General features: G+C 39.5%; 3 protein-coding genes and 1 long non-coding RNA gene across 6 annotated transcripts; 2 read left to right on the top strand and 2 right to left on the bottom strand.

Annotated features, from left to right (window-relative positions):
- The first annotated feature begins 376 nt into the window (after nucleotides 1–376).
- hsh2d (hematopoietic SH2 domain containing) lies at nucleotides 377–6452 on the top strand. Its single transcript, XM_064331613.1, has 6 exons — nucleotides 377–524; nucleotides 2489–2625; nucleotides 2942–3031; nucleotides 3212–3377; nucleotides 4277–4567; nucleotides 4862–6452. The coding sequence occupies exons 2-6, from the start codon at nucleotides 2501–2503 to the stop codon at nucleotides 5384–5386; spliced, it is 1197 nt and encodes a 398-aa protein (XP_064187683.1). The 5' UTR covers nucleotides 377–524; nucleotides 2489–2500; the 3' UTR covers nucleotides 5387–6452.
- A 102-nt stretch (nucleotides 6453–6554) lies between these two features.
- On the bottom strand, nucleotides 6555–15409 carry cib3 (calcium and integrin binding family member 3). 3 transcript variants are annotated; one of them, XM_064331621.1, is made up of 7 exons: nucleotides 15193–15409; nucleotides 12052–12168; nucleotides 11083–11117; nucleotides 10310–10421; nucleotides 9287–9434; nucleotides 7850–8045; nucleotides 6555–7115 (listed from the first exon to the last, which is right to left on the bottom strand). In XM_064331621.1, the coding sequence occupies exons 2-7, from the start codon at nucleotides 12100–12102 to the stop codon at nucleotides 7094–7096; spliced, it is 564 nt and encodes a 187-aa protein (XP_064187691.1). In that variant the 5' UTR covers nucleotides 12103–12168; nucleotides 15193–15409; the 3' UTR covers nucleotides 6555–7093. The 3 variants fall into 3 exon arrangements, with proteins under 3 accessions (XP_064187691.1, XP_064187689.1, XP_064187690.1); XM_064331619.1 differs by lacking the exon at nucleotides 15193–15409 and adding an exon at nucleotides 14634–14824; XM_064331620.1 differs by lacking the exon at nucleotides 15193–15409 and adding an exon at nucleotides 14718–14820.
- On the top strand, nucleotides 14045–21691 carry tax1bp3 (Tax1 (human T-cell leukemia virus type I) binding protein 3). The gene is made up of 4 exons (XM_064331622.1): nucleotides 14045–14388; nucleotides 16693–16812; nucleotides 17330–17407; nucleotides 19472–21691. Exons 1-4 carry the CDS (start codon nucleotides 14350–14352, stop codon nucleotides 19607–19609), a joined length of 375 nt encoding a protein of 124 aa, XP_064187692.1. The 5' UTR covers nucleotides 14045–14349; the 3' UTR covers nucleotides 19610–21691.
- LOC135252947 (uncharacterized) lies at nucleotides 15934–17759 on the bottom strand. Its single transcript, XR_010329496.1, has 3 exons — nucleotides 17622–17759; nucleotides 17421–17480; nucleotides 15934–17188 (listed from the first exon to the last, which is right to left on the bottom strand). It is a non-coding gene; the product is annotated as an uncharacterized LOC135252947 (long non-coding RNA).
- Nucleotides 21692–23656: the final 1965 nt, after the last annotated feature.

The raw sequence follows: 23656 nt of genomic DNA, 5'->3' as shown, positions 1-23656 counted from the left end.
ATGGGGTATTTTCACGTATGTATATTGTACTTAATTGAAATGAATTTAAACTTAATGGTAACACCACAAGACAAATTTTAACCTTTCAGTAAGATCAATCCACCGCATATTCAGGAATAACATCAATTATATAATATTTGACGAGTTCTAATGTTAAATAATATCATATAAAGCGTGAATTATTTTAATGGTGCAGGTGAAAGGGCGATTTCCAGGCAGACAATTTCTTATCTAAATAGCACTTCCAACAATCCAGCTACCAAGTCATTATTTATTTATGATATTTCATAGAAAACGAAACAACATGTCTAATCTTTTCATGACCTTTCGTGAACGCAAAACCACCGCGAATCAGGAAATACAGGTGAAACCGGAAGCATACTGGTCATTTAAAATATCAATCAAATGCTATCCTGGCGAGTAAATGTGGTTATTCCCTCCCCCTTTCGTTGTCAGGTGTTTTATAGAAAAGTGCTCTTGAAAAGGTGCCTACACGGAACTTCCATAACGCCTGGTGCTGTCCGGTAAGTCCACTATAACGACGCTGAACATATTTCTGACAAATAACTGCTAGTTTCTTCAACAAATTCTAAGATAGACAAATACGGGTGCTTCCTTTGTCTTTCTTTTTTAAACCTGTGTATGCCAGAGTAGGTCGGAATCCATACTTTGCATGGTGGGATATAATTCGTAAGATAATTACTGGATTAAGTTCATTAACATAAAATGAACATTAACATTTAATGAACACCTGCGACGTTCATTAAACAGAAGACTACAAAATTTTCCCTATGTTTTGCGAGAAAGACTATTGGCTGAGAAAGTATGGGCATGATACATAATTGACGTGTTTTCAGTTTTCTTTTACAGTGTAGGCTAGCCTTCAATAGAATGGGTAGGTCTTTGTGGTTTATCGAGCACAGTAAAGCACCACATGGTATATACATTTTTAATTGATAGGGGCTGTCTACGGTAGTTGTGCCATCTTATTTTGCCTCCGTTTTAGGCATGTTGTTTAATGGTTTTTTTTTCATAGGCTATGGCCTATTGTATGTCCCTTACGACCAATGATTTGAATATTTAAATTAAACCAGTGTTAAAATGTATTATTTGCATTTCATGTACTTTTTGAACAATGTTGTAATACAGTGGTTCTCAAACTCGGTCTTTGGGGCCCGTGTGTATGCTGGTTTGCGTTCCAATCACAACTGCAATTTTAACAAGCTGTTATTTTTTCTTAATTTGGAGATTTTTTGGAGGAAATATTTACCCTCTTCAACCACATTATGCCAGATATAACTACATGCCATGAACAATAAATGTCCGAAGCTTATATTGTGCTATATTGAACTATATTGCAAACAATTATATATATATATATGTATGTATAATATATATATATATATATATATATATATGTATGTATATATATATATATATATATATATATATATATTAATATATATATATATATATCAAATGGAAGATTGGTTCCTAAATAGGTTGTTGAACATGTGTTAAATTTAAAAATAAAAAAAAATCTTAAACCTGATAAAACAGTACAGGTTTGGCATGTTACCATTTGGTTTGTCTTTGAATTCTTCTTTATCTTCCTGGAGGTTAGTTTTAGTGGTCAGGTCTCCACACTTTCACCAATTAGGAGCCTATTGATTCATGGCCAAATGCATGAGACCATAATATACCATGTGTATCATGTTTAAGACCAATTCAAAGATTTTAAACATTTTTTATCAATGTTTTATTCAACCTTTAACACATCTTAAGAATCATTATCAAAGGAAGCTAAGGCTGTTTTATACAGATTTTGTATGTGTAACAGTGAAAAATTTGTAAACAAATTAACCAAAGTCTAAAATTACATTTATTTTTTTCTGCCTGCATATGCTTATTCATCTTGTAAAATATCAATTCATCAGAAATTTGTTGGTTTCATTTTGATTGTCATCAAAACTAATTGAATCTCATCTTTTTTTGAATCATTTGAAGTCTGTCTACATTTATCTACAGTATATCTACAAACTTGAGATTTGCGTATTCATTTTGAAATTCAATGTTCAGCTTTATTTCCAGGTTCCATGCCTGTTTTTACCAAAGCTATATAGCCAGGAAATATCACCTATAAATTTGAGCTATTGCATAATGGTGAATAAAGGTAATTCCACACATTCAAGTTCCAGTGGAATAATATTTCAGGCCTTTGAGTCTCTAAATAGGAAGTCAGTCATTTCCCCAAATATAAAAAGGTGAAGTGATTTATGGTCCACATCACCAGCAAACGTGTCTACATAACAAAAATAATTAACCAAGATATCAATAATTATTATGCCAAATATTATTTGCACAGAGACTTTGCTGAAAACTGAACCTCTCAGTATAAGGATGATCCAACCCATGGTTTCCCAGTCAGTCAGATGCAGAGGCTGCTGAGGCTGGTTCTGATGTGGTTCTGTGTGTTTGATTTGGACAGATCCTAGGGGCCATGGAGGGCACTGATCTGCAGGAGAAGCATGATGCTGCCTTGGCCTGGTTCTCCCAGTTCCAGCTTGGCTGTGTCATCAGGAACGGAGTCATTCCCGATTGGTTCCATGGCATTATAAGCAGGAAGTAGGAGTTGTAGGGATTTCACTGCCATATACAACATGAATGCACTTTGTGTACGGGTTACTTGAAAACATTCTCAAGTAACATATAAGTTTCTTCTGATAAGTGCTGCATCAACTCCCTTTGCCTCTTTCTGCTGTCTTAGGAGTTCCATTTGGATTGACAGTGTTTGTTTAAAGAAATCTCTGTTAATGTTGCTTACTAGCTACCCTGCAAGGCAATGATAAATTCGCATCAGGGCTAAATACCTCAAAGAATTCTCATTTATTCCTATGTCATTCGTCATTTGTGGTTACCCATAAGACCTGTACATTTTTAGGGCTGCAGAGGAAATGCTACTGTCCAAACCTGCAGGCTACTTCCTGATTCGTCTCAGTGAGAGCAGAATGGGCTTCACCCTGTCATATCGGTGAGTCACAAAGCAAACAAGAAGGTCAGTTGGTGAACTGTAACATGTAAACAGCACTGCGCTTACAAAAGTCACCGGTGTCAGTTTCATGTCTCTGAATTACATGCCTTTTCTTACTGATTTTTCACTCTTTCCTTTACCCTCTCCTTTTCTCTCACTGTCTGACTTTCTCTCTCGTAGAGCTGAGGATCGTTGCCGCCACTTCATGATTGATCTGCTAAAGAATGGCCAGTACATCATTGTAGGGGAGAACATCAATCACAGGTCATTGGAGGACTTGGTAGCCTTCCACCGGCGTGTGCCAATTCTGCCATTCAATGAGCTGCTGACTGTTGCCTGTGGACAGGTATGATGTTGTCCTCACACCAACACGGGACTGAAGAGCAAGTGTGTGGCTCCTTCCTGCATAGTCCACTGGTGATATATACACCGATCAGCCACAACGTTAAAACCACCTGCATTTTTCTGTTTTTTTCTGATTTAATATTTTATTTTCTCTGTTTGTAATCAAACAATTCACATGTGGTCAAAGTACAGACTCAGAGCTTTTATTAAAGGGTATTCTTATACATTTTGGTTTCGCCATGTAGTAATTACAGCACTTTTTATACGTAGTCCCCCATTTCAGTGTTTTAGACAAATTAACATAATGTCAAATAAAAGAGTCATGTTTTGTATTTGGTTACATATTCTTTACATGCCATGACTTCCTGATGTCTGTGACCTATCAACATCCAGAGTCTGGATATCTTATTGTCAGGTTGTCCTACAAGCGATACAAAACCTCTTTGCATTTGAATGGATCTCTATGGGAATTGGGGTGTGGGACTAGATTCAGCTGTAAATTATGCTGATACAGTATGGAACAAATTTGTTGGCTAAATGGCTTTAAGTCATCAAAGGTCCAAGGTATCAAATGAGCCTCAAACCATCATGCTGCTGCCAGATAATCAGTAGATACTAAAATAATTGCTTCTCCTGATTAATTTTCCTGTTGAACTCAATGGAAAAAATATGCTTGTAGCATCTACTGCATATCTGGCAGCAGCACAGTGGTTTGAGGCTCATTTAATACCTTGGACCCTTTGTTTGATTACAACAGAGAAAATAAAATATTAAATCAGAAAAAAGCAAAAAAATGCAAGTGGTTTTAATGTTGTGGCTGATCGGTGTATATCTATTGTGGATAATTACCGGGCTGTATGAAACCACCAAATGATTTTCTGTGTTCTTCTCGTTTCCCAGGTCTCCAAAGACCAGACTGATTATGCAGAGTTACTGTTTCCCCAGAGGAAACCTCTGAATCCCAAACCTGGTGCATTTTCATCCAACGCTCATCACAATAGCAATACTGGTCAGCTACAGCCATCCCCTAACATGCCACCAAGCCCCCTACAGCTTCTTTCTAGGTCAGTCTGTGGACACTCATCTCAGAGTGTTGCAAACACTGCTGTTCCCACCAAATTTAACCCTCCAGGACTGTACCCCTATCTGGATGCTGAAGTAGCCAACCTGACTTTGCAGAGCCCAGACACAGTAAGACATTCATTTACGTATGTGCTTGTGTACATATGTGTATTTGGTATTTGATTGCTCAATAGTGCAACCATAGTGAGTTACCAAGTCCTCCCAATTTGTAATTATTTTGTTTTCCCAGTTTGTTGGAATAATGCAGCAAATTATTGTGAGATATAGTAATAGAGCACTGAGACTTGGACATTTACTTTTATAATTGCAGGTCAAATCAAAATGTTTTCAAATTTTACAGGAGCACTGTTATGGTGTTTATAATCCAATATATTCAGCTAAAGTGGCTCTAATATGTTACAGACAAACAGTGTCAAACCAGTTCCACTGCCCAGAAAGAAACTGCACTCCGTCAACAGTGTCCCGCTGGAGCAGGCTCCAGAATTACCTTCCAGAAACTTCCTTCTAAAGAGAAATGAGCAGTCCAACGGTGGTCCCCAGCAGCTCTCGACACCCGGGCCGGCGTGCAGTGAAGCGCAGCCCGGCCTCAACTGCAGGTCTCCCACTCCCAACCAGCAGAGAAGCGCGGGTGCGAAATCAGTCGTTGCTATCTTGACGCAGCTAAAGAGAAGGTCCCAGGCGAAGGGCGGAGCCCCAGAGGAGCACGTTTACGCTGAGCTCACGGAGGCGGAGCTTTCCTTCACAGCTCCGGAGGGCAGCGTGGGAAAGGAGCCTGTCAGTGAGCACGTGTACCAGGAGGTCCCAGGGGAAAGACTGGCCACTGAGACCAACACCAGCCCTGTACCCAACGCTGCTGCCCCGGCTGTATCAACAGACAGCGTGCCGGAGGAGTACCTGACCCCTCCTCCGTTTGCTCCGGGTTACTGACGCCTTTCACAGAACCGGCTCACCGGACTCTGAGTGAAGTGTTCTGGATCTCGAGCACGTGCAGTGCTTTGAAACGCCAGAGAGTCCCGCGTGGGCAACCAGTGCTTTTCTCTGTAATGATCAGGAGATGAGTGCTGCATCGGGGGGAATTTACTCTGGATGAATGGGAGGCTGACTTCCCATTAAATAACATTTCAGACGAAAATCTCATAACAAACTTTGTAATGTCTGAGAATCTTTTGTTAAAATGTCCTCCAAATTATTTTAATACCTATTGCTATTTTTTATAATTCCTCCATATTTACTTTAATTATTCAGCTAAAATAAGAACATTAAGATAATATTTATTCCTTTTTAGATTGTGCAATAATTTATATTACAGGAAATTGACAATAGCATAATTATTTTTCATGTCTATATCATGAGAAAAATGCTGTTATTACTGAGATGTCATGAATGGCATGAAGAGTTCCAAAATATTTTCTTTGCACTGCAATACAATATTTGTTTTATCATTATATGTACTTGTGTTTTTTTTTTTTTTTGTACATAAAGCTTAAGAAGTGCAACATCGTGATTAGCATACACATTTAAAATGTATTTCTGTCCATAGTTTCAATATGTGAGCAAGACAAAGACATTCACACAAATATTTGTGTGAGTTTCACACAAAACCATCTGCTGTTTTGTTGATATTACATGCTCAACATCTTCTCACCTTAAAGCAGCTGGTATGGTTTTTCCCAGGTACAGTGAATCTGCCTGCTATTGCATTTTCTGTGTTGTACCCTTAAGCAACACTTTTGTTTATTTTTGACAATGTTTTTCATTCATCATTGTGGGATAGGCTGTCTTATACTTTATCTCCTGTGGGGTTATGTTACAGACAATGTTTCCATAATCATTTACTTGAATTACCTGTTTGACAAGAAAGAAAATGAAACTGCACCTGTAAGATATTGGTGATCATGTTTGCATTTCATTGCTAGAGCTATTCTAAAAAAACCATTGACTGAATGTCTGACTGTCAGGTACAATAAATGAGGTAAAAGGCCTCTTAAACATGTTTTGATTTTCAGAGAATTGAATGTATCTGTGTGTACAGTCACTGTATATGGAAAAATAGAAAATGCAACACAAATAGAAAATAGAAATAATATCTCCAGAATTCTATAGTCAGAATTCTATATTTGATCTGGTTTATAGTGTGCACTGTACAGAGTAGACAACTGGAAAACCAAAACAATTACACCTATTATGAAACTCTGATAATCACAAATCCTTACGGTGGATGATAACTTGCAGAAAGTGCAAGCCTTGAAATGTGAAACTGTTGCCATGCATAAAGTGGAGGCGGCCTGGAGGAGGGGGGGGATTGAGATTTTGGCTTTTCACGATGCCGTTCAAAAAGCTGAGGTGCATATGTGAGCATATTCATTCCAGCTTCCTTCAAAATTAACATATCGCTAAAGGAATTTATGAGTTCTGAGTCTGGAGATCTACCAGGTCTCTCTGTTCTATGCACCAAACTCCAAATAAGAGTTTTATTGTGTCTGTCTTTGTGAAGCGCTCTTGGTTTCAGCCACATTTGTTAAACAACTCTTGGCTCATGCCAGTGGCATTCTGGCTGAATTTATCCAACTTCATCTTCCCTCTGTATAATCCATTAAGTGAGTTGTGCTGCTGTTCTGTGAGGCAAAAGGCTCCTTATATCCTTATGTGGAAGGTGCTGCAAAAGAGAAGATATTTAAAATTCACATTTAACTGACAGCAAAATATTGACTATGATCTGTCTCTCGCCATTTGAGCCAGTGGATGTACAGTGCAGTATGCGCCCCAGGAACCTGACATAAGTCCAATTTATGGTAAGCCAATAGGTGTGTTAGCGGTTGTAGTACTGGTAGTGGATGTGTTAGCGGTTGTGGTACTGGTAGTGGATGTGTTAGCGATTGTGGTACTGGTAGTGGATGCGTGAGCAGTTGTACTGGTAGTGGCAATGTTAGCGGTTGTAGTACTGGTAGTGGATGTGTTCCCATTTGTTGGTACTGGTAATGGCAGTGTTAGTGGTTGTGCTCCTATTAGTGGCAATATTAATGGTTGTGGTACTGGTAGTGGCTGTGTTAGCGGTTGTGGTACTCGTAGTGGCAGTGTTAGCGGTTGTAGTACTGGTAGTGGCTGTGTTAGCGGTTGTGGTACTGGTAGTGGCAGTGTTAGCGGTTGTAGTACTGGTAGTGGCAGTGTTAGCGGTTGTAGTACTGGTAGTGGCTGTGTTAGCGGTTGTAGTACTGGTAGTGGTTGTGTTAGCGGTTGTAGTACTGGTAGTGGCTGTGTTAGTGGTTGTAGTACTGGTCGTGGCTGTGTTAGCAGTTGTGATAGAGGTAGCGGTAGTCTGTTGCATGATTATAGAGATGGACGCAGTGGCCCTGCTAGACCAGCATGCGGATAACACGGCATTGGGAGAACCTGAGGAAATCCGGGGCGCGGACAATCATGTGCTGGAAGTCCTCCAGGGAGAGCCTGCCGTCGTTGTCCAGGTCAGCCTCGTCTATCACCTTCTCACACACCAGCCGCGATTCATCTTCTGACAATTCATTGCGGGTCAGTTTGTTCAGTGTCTTCTCCAGGTCCGACTTGCAGATGTAGTCATCATTGTTGAAGTCTGAATGGCAGGAAAAAAATGGAAACAGGCACTAGGTCAAAATTAAAATAAATAATGCCAGTAAGTAATACAGCTCAATGTTCTATCACATATAGAGGCAGAATGAATCCATTATTGGCTATATCATTAATTTCTAATGACTTCTGTCATTAATTAATTTACAGATCTTTTGGTCTGTGTCGACTATTTCCAGTTCCTTCTTATGATCTGAATTGCTAAAGGCCTGTCAGCCAAGTTTGTCTTGCAGTTATAGTTCAGGGTTGCTGAAAGCTGATCATTCTCAGGGGCATCTGATATGAGACTAGCTGTGAGGAGTGCACGGCTCCTCTTGTCCCTAGGGATTCTTGGCCTGAGGTGAAATCCAGACGCTTATTTTACTCTCAAGTTTGATCCTACTTCTTCCAATCGTAAAAAATGAGGTAAATTCACTGAACTGGGAGGTGGTTTGTAAACTAAGCTTGTGTGGCCGTGCTTGCCTTCTCTTTTAACAAGCATTAATAATACATGAAAACTTTCTTTGACCCATGACCACAGCTCTGTAAAACAACCTGATCTGTCAGCATGCTTTAATTAGAGAACTTTGGCACACTGACACATTTGATGCTTTCGCATGCAGCCTTTTCTCCCTAATGGGACTTATAAATTATTCCTAGATGTTTTTCTTAAATTTTTGTCTCCTCAAACTGTTTAGGGTCAAGCTCTGAGTATGTTGATTCACCTGACTCCCTTCTGAAGTCAGAATGCCAGGTGACCCAAGATTATGGTAGCAGATGGGTTTATGCAGTCACTTCCCAAGAACATGCAGAGTTTTAAAATAATAAAACAAACATGGCATACTCTGGTATAGCCAGGGAAGCTCAATAATGGCTATAGCCCAATGTGTAAACTGTCTGCTCTATTAGTTATTAGGGTCACAACTGTTTTAATAATGCCACGAGCATCTGGATTCCACACAACCCTCTTTAAGACATGATTCTTATGTATGAGCTTGTGGGAAAGGGTTGGAAATTATATTTAATATATGTAATTATTGTGATGACTCAAGATTGTAATTCAACAGAATTCAAACTATTCCTTTTGCATGAGGAAAGTATTAATCATACTAATCTCTTGTAATAGGCTATTTTACTGGTTATTTTTGACCACTGCATATTGTACTAAATGACGTTGGTGCCATAAAATCTGATTGTTCATACTGATGCTAGTTTCTCCTACACTAAAAGAACTTAATCAGCACTGACCATAAATCTTAAAAGCATAATAGGCTTTCAGATCTCTGGGTGCCATTTCACTCAGAACAGAAAACATGTCCAGGAAGTCATCCAGTGTCATGTTGCCCTCTCCATCTTCTGAGAAAACCTCAGCTATCCTCTGACGGAAAGGGTTTTCCTGAAAAGTACAAGCACCGCAATTAACGGATGAACCATTCATACCACAGCAATTGCATTTTAATTTTAGACTTGTAACATTGGCTCACCATTATTTCCCATCTCATAGTTAAAATGTACACTCCTGGGAAAAAAAAATGGGCCAAGCCCAGAATGGCAAAATATTAAGCTTTTAATGGTCTTAGCAACAAATCATTGGTCAGAAAATTAGCACGAATTAAACAAATGCACTCCTGAGACCTCCTGAGTCACCGTTTGCTCGTTTACTTTTGCTGCAGTGAACTGCTTGGGGAAAAGCTAGAAACAGGGAAATTCACTTATACAGTAGACAGATTAACGTGATGTCAAATAAAAGAGTCGTGTTTTGTATTTGGTTGCATATTATTTGCACGCCATGAACAAAAACTATTTGCCCACCCCCCAATTCCCACAGAGATCCATTCAAATGCAAAGAGTTTTTGTATCGCTTGTAGGACAACCTGAAAATAAGATATCCAGACTCTGATGATGTTGATAGGTCACAGACATCAGGGAAGTCATGGCATGCAAATGATATGCAACAGGAGTGTACTTTGATTATGTTGTTCACACAGCTTTCTGTTCTTAATAATACTGTTAGCCAATGCTAGTGAGATGCTTAAATGCTTAAATGTGTTAACATGTCTGTCGTTACTGCAGTGTGCTTGCTGAAACTGAGTGCTAAGTGCCACATAATAGATCTTGTTGCAAAGAGCGTAAGCTCTGGACCTCTCGCATGTTCCTCAGGTTCACAGATATCAAGTGGTGCATAAACTCTCCAAGGCTCAATTAGCAGGCAGTGAATTATTGATGGGAGGCATGGGAGTGAACAGCTTGGTGTCCTCAGTACGGGTATACCTTCAGCTCCGGCATGCTGCCAATCAGCTCGTATGGTACCTTAACATCTGGCTTATTGGTGTAGTCAAGGGGGATTAGCTGTGGTGCCAAGTCTCGGTATCGGTGGAATAGTCTGCAAAGAAAATGTGAACTGTTACACTAGAGGACTGGGTAAGGCATTCTGTAAAATAGCAAATTAACCCATAAACATACATAACATACTGCATAAATATTTATCTCAGCATAGTCAAAAGAGATATTAATTAATATAAACTGAATTAATGGAAGCCATTCTTTTGAAGGATAAACTTGATATTTCATTGAACTGGTAACTTTCAGGTTAGGTTATTACAAATTGAGTGAAAATCACAGCCCAAGACATGTTAAGCCATTGTCAAAATTAAGTCCTGATACACTATATAGCACTTCTCTTTGTGGTCTTCAGTTTCTGGCAATTATCAAGAAGTTGGCTTTCCCTCTGCATGAGGATTTACCATTGCAGAATGCAGAGTGACCTTTCAGAAAGCCACCGTGTTTATCATTTATCCTCTAAGTTGGTAACTTTGTTCTGCAAAATGTAACTACAATTCAAAGCCTGCATGTCAGAACAGAAGTCCCATTGTTTGTGTACAGCATTCATGCAGCCTCCAGGGTCAGAGGCAAACTTCCTGGCCAGAAACCTCCTCACGCTGTTAAACCCACAGTTTGTCAAACATAAGCTAATTCAAAAATTATCATAAGCATCAGAAAGTAGGTGATAACGCTCTTGTGATTACAATGATTTACTTTCTTACCTTATGATTTCTTTCCTGGTGAAAAATGTGCAGTCCTACAAATATAACCAAAAACATATAAAAGCTAATGTATTATGACAAGCTACCAAAACTGAATGTTTTGCTGCTGTTTACAGTAGAACACTAGAACACCACAGCTCCATTGGCTGGACACTTGTCACAATTAAGAATTAATGTCTTTTGAAAATAGGTTTTATCTTAAGTTTTATACCTGCTGAGGCATCCTATCTCACAAATCCATAATTAGTACTTTCCAGGATGTGGGCATTGCAAATTTGCACATATAGAGGAAAACATTTATCAAATTTCCCTTCCATGGTTTCTTCTGATAGTAAAGCACAGTTAATTGCAGCCCAAAATGTCCCATACATACTAATGATCAGATATGAAAAATCCTAAAAACCCAATCAGTGCAGTCGAACTATAAGAATAAAGGGTCCGGTAATCAATAACACCACCACCTGTATTCAGATTTATATGTGTACAGCCACAAATGCCTTTGGTTTAAAAAAAATAAAAATTAAAAATAAAAAAAAACTGAATCATTTTCTGGACACTTTCTTGGAGGCAGTAGGAAATGCACATCATATAGGTATATGATTTCCACCATATGCTGCTCATTTACAATACATTGTCTTCTTTGCATACACTACTTTACAAATATTTTTGACTCATTCAGTCTTTGAAATTGCTCATCAGAGGCTCTTATTTTGTCTACCAAAAATAAATCTAAAGGTTGCGATAATTCGTATGGATTATTCTAGATGTATCAAGGCCTGTTATGTGTATTGCAGCCACTTGCACCATTTGTAACCTGAGGTTCCTAAATGCCCAGCATGAGTAGCTACATTATACTTACAGTACTCAGTTAACGGTACAATACCTCAGTCAACAGATATGAACACAACGTTACTGTACACAGACCTAAACAGGAAAATTGAGCAGGTGGATAGAAATAAAAGTACAAACCTGGTAGGCATCTAACTGCTGTGCTGTAAATATTGTCTGCTTGTTCCCCATTCTTGCATTTGCATGCTTGCTCTCAGCGCCATTGTAGTGCTCACTGCTGAGATCCTTTTAGGGGACCTGTGGATATTTTAGATATGAAAATGCTGGAACAAAAGAAGGCCAGCAAGCAGAGTATCACGTGTCGGTAACCCATGGCCTCTTTCATTCCCTATTATAATGGAGGCATTTCATCGTTTTCCCTGATCTGAATGGCAGCCTCTTTGAATGCAAACAAGGGCTGTCACCCAGCATCATTCAGAGTGGTATCAACACCTGAACAGTACTCTATGGGTACTGCCTACCCTGCTCTTGGCCAAGACTCAGGTTACAGCTGGTATATAGTAATTATGTACACGACTTACAGTGTGTGTCTGAATTTTGGAACTACAATATTAATTTGATCTAGCTGTAAAATTTACTATGAACACACAAAGGTTTGAATACTTCAACCGACACAGGAATCGATAACAAAACATAAAGAAAAATTATAGTTTGCAGTTTTCTGGATATTGTATGATTGTATAAAATATTATTCAACAAAATATGCAATAATTAAACATGTAAGAGCAAAATGCAAATGTATTTTCCAGCAATAATGAAATCCCAACAAATACGGATAAATAATGGCTTTCAATTGCGGTTTGATATGAATTTAAAATAGATTAAGCAGCAAGCAGCAGTTATAAGGTTCCAAGCTCACCTCGCAAAAACAGACAGAGAAAACATTATGAAACAGACAACATAGGCAAACAGACAAGTAAACAAAGGTTTCATGAGAACTGGACAGGCGGGTTGGTAAATTACGGCACATTTTGTGTTAGGCCACTTTTCGACGTGTTAACAAATCAAGGACAACAAAAATCTGCTTTTTTCCCCCCAGCAACTTTGCCATGGGATCATAGTTAGTGAGACAATTGAATTCCCATGAGTGATCACAAAAGTAATGCTAACTGCACTGACAGCTTTTTGTTAGATGATTGCTCATGTGGCGGCTTGGGATTTGAGCCAGCAACCTTTGATTTTTAAGGCCAGCTTCTTATCTAGGCCACACCCCAGTTTAGTGTGTTAGAAGGTGGGTGGGGTTGCAAGGGGTGGAGTGTCATGACTGTCCAAGCTGTTTTGAAAGCCTCAAAAAGTATATCTACATTAGTACCTTCCAATCAGTGCATTTTGACATAGCTTTACAGACATCATCTTGAGTGTCCAGACATCATAACACTTCAGTTTGATGGAAACTGATTAAACAATATTGAAATATTCACATTGTAAATGCATCAGACCAAGATTTCGATGTATTGTAAGCTCAGTTTTTATCATATCACAACTTTTGATATGTTTATAGCTGAACGCTTTCAGAAATAATCTTTTTTCAGCAATGGAGGAGGACAATGTTGCATGGTCAAGTTTGAAAATTAAATTTCCATGAGTGGGATCAATTAAGTGTGACTCCAGCATCTCTCATTAATCATCATCAAAATTGTACAACACTCCGGTTGTAAAACTGCATAAACAGCATCCTGATTCCCCTGACAGCACATACCATAAAAATTGTTACTGTAGGACTCAAGCTGAAAAACTTGGGCAATAAAGATCTGTTCCTTAACCACCAGGCCAAACCCTAATTCATTGTGTTCAGGGAGGGGAATGGGGTTGTAAAACGCTATGTTGACCGCCTCAGAAAGAATATTATGACTTTATTAGGGCCTTCCATAGGTAAATTTAAAATCGCTTTACAGACATCATACTGTAAATCTTTAGTTTAATTTTGACCAATCATGTTCAAATTAAATTATTTGGCGCCAAGTCATGCCTGTTGGATGTATGACGAGTTTCGGCGTGTTTGCTGTTAATGCCATCTGCCAAATGCGGTTACTCTAGGACTGGTTTCTAAGTTACTTTTATCAGAAAGAAAGAAGGGGGGAAAAAGAATTCCCGCAAAAACAATAAGGTCCCAGCACTACGTGCTTGGAACCATAAAGCGTATAACACAGAGTTCAGTGCTTGGAACCCTAAAACATTTCTTGATGTAGGAAATAAAAGGCAGTGACGTTACTTAGCTGTCCCAGGACTACGGGAATCATGACTAACCATACGGAGTCAGTCCATTACATCATCAGCCCTGCCTATACAAGTCATGAATTATTAGTTGAATGTGCTGCTCGCGCGTAAGGAAAGCCGTGTATAAATCTATTTTCCTCTGAAAAAAATTAACGTTAAGTATTGCGTCTTTACGGAGTGAAAAATCTTTACCCGTTTACGATGTCTTTTATCCCTGGGCAGCCAGTCGCTGCTGTTGTGGTAAGTTGAAAAGTGAACAAAGTAGCTTGCTGTGTGTGGGGTGTAACCAACTAGCCAACATTGCGCGACCGGTGCATCTATTGTTTAGGCCCAAGAAAGCCTCGGTCTTGCGTTTGCAACATCGACCTATGATCGCAAAGCTTTGTTACGGCAATTGAGAACAGGAGTTTTACTTAAGTTTAGCAGCTGTATACCGGGTAATTATATCGGTACATTTGCAATCTCTCTATAAATGTGTAACTTACTATTGCTGTTGCCTACTCTTTGTTCGAGGTTTTCATATAAATTATCTTAATAATGTTAATGTCAGATATTTAACATTAGCCTACTTTGCGTTTGTTCCAGGGAAGGAGGTAGGCTACTTTCTCTTGAACAGCCTATCGTTGCTATCCCTTGTATAATTGTGCTATCTAGTTCAAGTGGCATTACTGCGTTTAGCTACCGTATCTTATACCGAAATTGTAGGCTATTTGAATGAATTAAGCTAGTTTGCAACTAGGTCCCTAGAACATTTGACTGATTTCCAAATTATTGTGCAACTGATTAAAAAAAATAAATATGTATAGGCTATTGGGTTAACGTTAAAAGTTGTAAGGACTAAGGTTTTAAATAAGCGACTTTGATTATACCGCTAATAAAGTGATTAGAATGAAAAACTGTCTCGTTACACGAGAAGCTTTATCTGAGTGTACGCCAAAACCAACCAACGCAATGTTTATGTGCCACAAAGTAGCATATCAAATGCTGACGAATCATATATGTTTGCTTGCTGTTAATTCGGGTAATGTCGGAACATGTTGGTACCTGTTCTACAAAACCGATACATTGAGACCGAAGGGCGGGGTAGTGGAATGTGTGTTGTAGGTGTGCGCTCCTAATAAGGCTGCAGTGCGTAAAGTCAGGACGTCCGAAATGCATTCTGCATGTGTTTGACTGACTGGTGTTCTAAATTATGTTATTAAACGCTGAGCAGTGTTCTAGGGGTATAATCCCAAATCCAAAACAATCGATCTGTACCACGAAAATGTTATGTTTTAGAAAAAAACATAGACATGATTTTACGTTATTCTTTATTTTATCGTAAAGGTTTTTTTCGGTGGTCCTCTTACAAGCCGGAGGCTTGTCGTCCCTGATAAACAGGTTTCAAATACAGTATTGTATAGTGCTGCATGTGAACGGTTCTGTAATAGACCTGTAAGGGCTCTTGCTGGAATGGCGCAAGGACTCGCAAATACCCCAACACCCTGTTACTCAAATCATGGCCCTCGAGGTCCAAGAACTGCTGGTTTTCCACCCTCTCTTTACCTGGAAGTCAGGTGTGAATAGAGTCTGGCCAATCAGTAGCACTAATTGCTTCTTTAGTTACCAAGGGGGAAAAGAAACCAGGGCTGGATTTGGATTTGAGGTCCAGATTTGAGTATCCATGCGGCCTAACGTGTGAATGTAGTAATACAAATGGTTGCAAAAATTAACATTTTTTTTTCTATTCTACACAAGCCAATGGTTTCTCAGTGAAACGCTTGCTGTTTTGAAAAAACATTTTAGTTTTAGTTTTTTTTTTTGTTAAAGCTGGAACTCAGTACATAATATATTTTGGATCATCCTGAACTTTCTGCAAGAAGGGGCCATAAACCACATGGGAATATTATATTTAAAAGATCAAAACCATCGTGTCTGCAGCGCTGGTACAATATGCTATTGAGTACCAGATGTTGACATGGAATTCATCATCACACAGACCAGCTTTGTGCACGGGACCATTAAACTTGCCAGAAACCTCCATCTGTCAGCATGACGGAATAGCTGTTTCCTCAGCCGCGTAGCATGTGGAGGGGCAGACTGCTCAAAAGCCTGACTGTCCTGTGTAGGACTGAAAAGCCATTTGTTGAGTCAGAGTGGCAATCTGTGATCCAAGAACATGTGGAACGTTTTTTTCCCCCCGTATGGATGGGTACTGTTAATCATGGGTTGAAATGTCTACTTGTCCCCATTGTTAGGAGGACTTCCTACTTTGTCCTGCCTGAAACTCGAGTGTTATTATTACCATGACTCTTTTGTCGTGTTTTTTTACTAAGCAAAAGATCCTGTAGTTGATGTGTCCTGTTCCTTTGTCCATGTTTCTTATTTTGTTTTGTTCTGTCCTTTGCATTATTCACTGCATGTGCTCAAGCTAATTTTAGTTCTCTGATCTAGGAGCGTATCGTACTAACCGTCACCAAACACATTTTATTCCGCAGTTACGCAAGACAGGTGATGAATAGAGGGATGAAATTGAGTGATTGTGGATCTGAACTTGTGTTTCAGCAACGCATTGAGATCAACAAACTGCGTCAGGGCGACAACCTGATCCTGGGGTTCAGCATAGGAGGAGGAATAGACCAAGATCCAGGACAGAACCCTTTCTCTGAGGACAAGACCGACAAGGTAGGGTAGGGGTGGGGGGAGGGGCCTTCTTGTGCTCATGCTTTCATTAGCAGTGTGACTGGCTCTGTGTTGGAGAGGTAAATGATCTGAAGCAAAGACCCTAATAGAAAGCACTGTACTTGAGACGGGCTTCTGGGTGGCTTGTGGTCCTTAGTGCGTGAGTGTTCCTCAGTCCGTTATCAGAACCAGACCACGCCCGTGCCGACTGTTGACTGTTAGCTCTGCGGGGTGTGTCGTAATTGGCTGTGGCTTGGACCAAGTAGGGTGGATAGGGGCTGTAAATGCCTCCCTTAGAAGCCTCCACTGGCTTGTCAGGCACCTGCTGTGTGTGAAGGGTACTCCTTCTGTGCCGTGGATGCGCCTCAGCTGGTGGACTCTGGAGGGAAAAGAAGCTGTGACTAGAAATGGGGATTCTGAGAAAAGCTGGTCCACGCTGTCCTGAATTACCGGAGCAGGGCGTAGACAGAATATCGCCATTGACAATGTGCTGCGCTGATCCATTTCTCTGTGCGCACAGGGTATTTATGTTACCAAGGTGACCCCAGGAGGACCGGCAGAGGTTGCAGGCCTGATGATGGGAGACAAGATAATGCAGGTATCACACTCACACGCCGATGTGATACCCCTGGGAGGGAGATGCGGCATTTCCGGGAGTGCACCGTTGGTTGCTACACGGGGAGAGACCGCACCCACACCAACATGAAATGAAATAAATCAAACACCTTCACCCCTCCCCCTCATGGGCTCCGGGCAAAAACAATTAACTAAAACAACAAACTAAAATAAAGACAAAAGAAAGCAAACCTGACCAGCAGCTTTTCAGCTCACCACACATAGCTGGCCCGCTTTTCAGGTGACCAGCTTTTCAGCGGTGGGTTTACTTTCTTGTCGAGCTCTGGAAAACACACAAACAAAAACTAAAGAAAGAAACGTTCTCTCTATGTGAGCTCCTGGTTTCGGCCCCAAACTGGGGAGAGGAACACACCTTTAAGCACCTGGGCTGATTAGTGAACTTAACCCAGGTGCATGTGCTCTCCCCACCAGCCAGCGCTGCCGAGACCAATCCGGTTCACCATCGGACCAAATGCCACACAGACCTTGAGAATTGCAGTGTGTGGCGTGACCCAGCTTTCAGTGATGGGCATTGGGTATATATGCCCTGGCAGAGGATGAATGTTATATTAGTCAGGGAGTGGGCAAAAAAAGAGAAAAAAGTTTCTGATTTTTAGCAGTAAATATGCATGCATGGCATGGAAATGAAATAAGGAACTCGGGTATTGCATTATCATATTTCAATTTGGCAGCGATAAACATCCATACTTTTCAATAAATCCACTAGATGGTGCTGTTTGCTTAATTATTGTATTGGGTTCAGTGCACAGCATATAATATGGATGTGTTGAAAAAAGAAAAATTCTTGACCGGACTGATGTATCTTCAAGGCTTGAAATAGCCTGTAAACATGTTATTCATTGAAAGGAATCCATTATCACGAGAAGTTTATTTTCATTCCATCTTTTGATTGTCATTTTGAGGCAGCTTCCCCAAGATAAGCTCTTTCCTCTTGTTCACTTGAGTTCTCTTGTCAGCAACTGAAGAGTTTCCTTGTATTTACGCGGTCCATAAGAGCAGTCAAATGGCTTTTGAGCCATTTGGCACCTTTGATTAAAAAAAATAAATAAATAAAAATAAAAAATCTTCTATCTCCAGTTGAAGAAGCTATGGGGCCAATTGACCATGTGTGTTATTTTAGGTGTAATCGCTTGTCTGGACTATAGTAAAGCCCTGCTGGCTGGGTTATTGGCCTATGCCATCCGGCCAATGCTAGTGATCCAGAATGCTGCCGCTCGCCTGGTCGCTCTTTCATTGTCTTCCATTGGATGCTTGTATTCGGTTCTAATATCACTATCACTGACCTAGGAAGGGGCAGAACCATTTGCTGCTTGCTATCTTCAGAAAATGATATCAGCAGGGCTGCCCAACCCTTTTCTGGAGATGTACCCTCCTAAGTTTTTCATTTCAACCCTAATTTGGGATACCTGATTCTACTAATTGGCAGCTCAAGGAGATCTCTAGCTGTTGAATGAGGTGTGCTTTGTTAGGGTTGGAGTGAAAACCTACAGGATGGTAGATCTCCAGGAACAGGGTTGGTCAGCCCTGGATTACAGCATACGCTCCAACCAGACGTCTCTGTTGGCATCCTCTCCCAGCTGGCTGTCCCATCTCCTAAAGCTCCTTGCAGCCACTTCATGTGGGCCTGGTTCTTCTCTGCCCTTTACCCCCCTGATGGTGGAATGACCTTCTCTGGTCAATCAGGAAGGCAGATTCACTACCTGTTTTTCACAAACATATAAAAACCAGGCTTATCAGACCACACCTCAATGTTTGTGTATAACAAGTTACTAACCCCCCCCTCCCTAGATCTCACAGGTCTTGAGGCATGCACCTTGACAGTGCGATTTCCATGACTGTAATGGTCTATAGCTCTAGTGGTGTTTGCTTACCCTGGGAAATGCACTTTTGTAGGTCACTTTGGTCAAAAGTGTCTGCCAAATGACTAAATTGTAAATTGTATGAAATTGTGTGAAATATTGTTTGTGAACATGTCAAGTATTGCATACTGTGTTTTGAAGTACCACTCTTCTGTTGCTGATACCAGGTGAATGGGTGGGATATGACGATGGTGACTCATGACCAAGCGCGGAAGAGGCTCACCAAGAAGAACGAGGAGGTGGTGAGGCTACTGGTGACACGAAGGTCTCTGGAGGATGCTGTCCGGAATTCCATGATGCATTAACCCACTATGCCAGATTAAGAGCAGGAATCCAAAGATTTATTCCACAGCGCTCAGTAGAGCTGTGCTGACGTATTCTTCTCTAACGGTCAGAATTTGACATCCGAGTAAGCTGCCCACTGTTCAAATTAGTTTGTGTGGTTAGTCCCATCTGCTCATGGATACAAATTACAAACTGAACTACATTGTATTTTACTTTTCCGGTTGTTAGCGACACTATATTTTTCAATGGCTAATGGAGCCTGAACTAGGTTTTGGTGTATTGGCAGTTTGAAGGACAATCTCTTTCATACTACTGCTCTCACTGTTAAAATATCTGATACACAAGTGTTAAATGAGGCCTGGTTCATCCAAGTTATTGGTGGTTGTAATCATTAACCTGAAATTTCAGTTAAAATAGGTATCACATCTCTACATTTAAAGTACAACTGTTTCCTGAGAAACCAAAGGGGAAAATTGTTGGTTATGAAAAGTAATCCTTGTTCTTCAAATGAAATATTGTCATTTTCATTCAATGATTGTGTTCTCGTGCATATAGGCTGTTAATTAATCGTGTAATGGTATTAATGTTTTAGTTTTATTATTTTTGCACAATTTAAAAATACACAAAAATGACAAAGATAACAAATAATATACAGTGCAGGGAGAGGCAGAAAACCCAGTGGGCTTATTTGAAGCCTCCACCTAAATAATGTAATGGAGACAGTTGTTCTTGATATCAGTGTATGTGGTTTACAGTCTTTGGATTCCCAATTGGCTTTTTTTCTTCTTTCTTTAAGTATGTGTTGAATATGTGCCACAACCAATAACATTCAGTGCTTCACACTGCTGAAAATTGGATGAGCATGTTTGGGTACTTTTCTTTGGTTTTCGTGGTCTTAGGGTTTCAATTTTATGTAGTTGACATTATACCAAAGAAAAATGTGTAGCAAAAATGTATGCAAATGTCATTTTTATATGTTTTACACTTGTGCAACCTAAACCCTTAAACTTCTCGTGCTGACTGAAAGCAGAAGAAAATATAAATTATTAGAATACAGCCATTGCATAAAAAAACAGGTTGCAGGACTGACGTGTGTGACTCAAAGCATTCCTAAGAGTGCAACATGTCATTGTGGTGCATTTGAAAATTCCTCTGGTGGCAGCGGAGGACCCTGTGGGATTCAGAGTAAGATGATTGTACAAGTGCCTTTTGTTTCAGTTTGAAGCGATGTTAAATGCAGACACTAGTTTGGTTGTAGAGATTCAAGTTTTACCTTGAACAACAAATGTATGTTCTCTTTAGTTGTACACTGGAGTTCCTCTGGACCAAACTCTGTGGTTTTTACACGTCCATTGTTAAAGTAATTTTCGCCTTAAAAATAACACTAATGATTTTGCCTCTGCCTACATGACAAACTGTCTCCTTTTCTATTCCTAAAGAAACATCTTCCAGTTTTACACTAATTATTTCTAGATGATGCAGCAGTTGAATCATTTTAATTTTACCCAGACCAATCATTTGTTAATTAGCTTGTATTTATTTGTGAAAATATACTTAAAGTCTATTGGGATACAGTTGACCGGAGTGCCTGGTATACAGTATATAATTTCTGTTTGAGTTCTTTGTAATATTTTAGCGATGTCCCAATTACTTGTTCTTCAATTGTTAACAATTCACTACTTGACAGTTCTTTAGAACATAGTCTGAGGTTGGCAGTAGTTTCCTCACTTTTCACAGTTTATGGAGAATTGTTTGATACTAAATAAAACAGCATTATTCAGAGTCTTGAAGAGGCCACTGCAGCAGAGAATAAACATGACCTCTGTGTTTCTGCACCAAAATGTTTTGCTTACTCTGTGCTCCATGACTTATTTTATATGAAATAGTCTGAATTTGTACTCACTTTTTGATGCTAATACAACCGTTTTTTTAAAGTAGGTTTTGTATATCATCATGACTGCGGCACATTATTGAAAATGATGAATGTTTTTTTTTTTCTTTTTACTTTGCTCAATGTGTATTACAGCATGAAATCACTAAATCATTTTTTGAAAAATTGTAAATAAACTTTCATCCTTGCTTTCCCTGATGACATTAACAAAGCAACCAGTTTTTTCTGTTTTAGTTTTAATTATAGTTTTACAGTTTGTTTTTGTGCTTTAGAGAATCAGTGAATCACCGTCTCCCCTTTTACATCAGTATTATTCTCATTTGTTGAGACGTAATTATTTATTAAAAACAACACTGCTCCGAAGGTCAATTGCCAACAAGTCCACACTGTTCCTTTGACCCGTTTCTGGTAGAAAAGAGGTTGTGGATCGTGTATTTACCTCACACATTTATCCATAGAGTACTATTGCTCATAGGTACTGTAGCAGTGACTGCTGGTCTGGGCCTGGGCCTGCAGTCACAGGAACGCTGACACTCACTATGAGCAGGTAGTAAAGAGTTAACTTGCGCTTGAGACATTCATGGTTTTAAAGCAAAATCTCCCTGGTGTGTATCGTATACTGGTGAAGGTTTATATATAGACAGGAGCATCATTTTCTCAGCTTTCCTTGTGAAATTAAGGAAGGCTGGAATGCTTTCTGCCGAGAGCAGGTGTTATTCACAGATCCTAATCTGCTAATTAAGTTGTGTGACGATGACTAAGTCTGAATGCATCGTCCAACTGTTCTGTTCCTTTATTTGGAAAGGATCCTCGGTTTGTGACGAGAGTCTACTACTGCTTTGCCAAGAAGCAAGATAGCAAAGACTACAGGGAGTGGCAGTACACATACTGTATTCCTGGTAAGAAATTCTAGTCTTTGTAGGCTTAAAAATATTTGTTTTTAAATCCAACAAACTGAGTCATACTTTTCAAAGACAACCAAAAAAAAATAGCATTGTAATGATCAAAAATTGAGGGCATAGCATATGTTGCCACGTAAATCAAACATTTCCCTTCATTTGTTTATTGAATATTGGAAGTGCCTATTTTTCTATTTGTTCTCAAAATGTATTTGCTTTGCTTCAGTTTTATTTATTTTTTAATTTCTTCATGTTGCCAGCTTGAAAGTAATCAGCTGACATTTCAAAGCAGAGAATCCATTAGTTGACCTTTCATTGTGCTCTCGGGGATTTCGATATGGGGTGTTTCTGCACTTTCATCCCTTAATGCTGGCCAGGGGTCTAAAAACAAACACTCCCCTTTTAACTCAAGGTGCGATGGCCGCTGGGGAACTGCACCTGGTGCACCCCAGAGAGAGCCGACTCGCGTGGCCAAAATGTTCTCCATCAAAACCAGCCTGAATCAATGCCAGTGTCTCGCTAGCGAGTAACTGCGAGGCCTATTTAGGGTCCAGCCCAGGTGTAGCCTTGTGAGGTTCTCTGCCTCACACTACCATAAACATTGGGTAATACAGCAGCTTTGATGGCCTCCATTTAAAATAAGACTTATTTTATTAATATCTTAAGATCTGTATACAGAGTAGAGCAATGATCTCTGGTGACTGTTACAATTGGGCTCCCAATATGTTTCAATTTCACTTTAAAGAACAATTTAACTTACTTTACATTGGGATTAATGCCAGTGTATCAAAGCAAAAACTTAACATGAGTTAACATACATTACATGTTATGTGACTTATTAAAAAAAATCATATTTGGTCATTTTATACTGAATAGTTTTTTTTTTTTTTTTACCTTGATAATGTGGATAGGGCAAAACGCATTAGGATTCAATGAAGCACCAAAACCAAATACTGTATCTGTCGACTCAAGACTCAGATTTTACTCACCATAACACCAAGGATCAGAATGAGAGGGAAGCATGCTCCATTCCACTTGCGTAAACATTGAGGACAGTGGTATCAAAGGTGGTCCAGTCTTACATAATAACACAAGAGCCAAAGCATGTGTGCACACACACACACACACACACATACAGTGAGCTCCACAATATTTTGGACAAATATTGTCCAAAAAATATATTTTTTTCCTGATTTTCGCTGTCTACTCTACAATTTTAGATTTGTAATCAAACAATTCACTTGTGGTTAAAGTATACATTTGCAGTTTTTATTTAA

This window comes from Anguilla rostrata, chromosome 4 (assembly GCF_018555375.3).
Source record: "Anguilla rostrata isolate EN2019 chromosome 4, ASM1855537v3, whole genome shotgun sequence".
Taxonomy (NCBI): Eukaryota; Metazoa; Chordata; class Actinopteri; order Anguilliformes; family Anguillidae; genus Anguilla; species Anguilla rostrata.
This window is presented reverse-complemented; position numbering and strand designations above follow the sequence as displayed.

Coding starts and splice junctions, on each gene's coding strand:
- tax1bp3 (XM_064331622.1), top strand. CDS start 14,350: ATGTCTTTTATCCCTGGGCAGCCAGTCGCTGCTGTTGTG. Junction 14,389..16,692: donor AGCCAGTCGCTGCTGTTGTG/GTAAGTTGAAAA, acceptor CTTGTGTTTCAG/CAACGCATTGAGATCAACAA. Junction 16,813..17,329: donor CTGAGGACAAGACCGACAAG/GTAGGGTAGGGG, acceptor CTGTGCGCACAG/GGTATTTATGTTACCAAGGT.
- hsh2d (XM_064331613.1), top strand. CDS start 2,501: ATGGAGGGCACTGATCTGCAGGAGAAGCATGATGCTGCCTTGGCCTGG. Junction 3,378..4,276: donor TGACTGTTGCCTGTGGACAG/GTATGATGTTGT, acceptor CTCGTTTCCCAG/GTCTCCAAAGACCAGACTGA. Junction 4,568..4,861: donor CTTTGCAGAGCCCAGACACA/GTAAGACATTCA, acceptor AATATGTTACAG/ACAAACAGTGTCAAACCAGT.
- cib3 (XM_064331621.1), bottom strand. CDS start 12,102: ATGGGGAACAAGCAGACAATATTTACAGCACAGCAGTTAGATGCCTAC. Junction 11,118..12,051: donor AGCAGTTAGATGCCTACCAG/GTTTGTACTTTT, acceptor TTATATTTGTAG/GACTGCACATTTTTCACCAG. Junction 9,435..10,309: donor GCAGCATGCCGGAGCTGAAG/GTATACCCGTAC, acceptor TGTACTTTTCAG/GAAAACCCTTTCCGTCAGAG.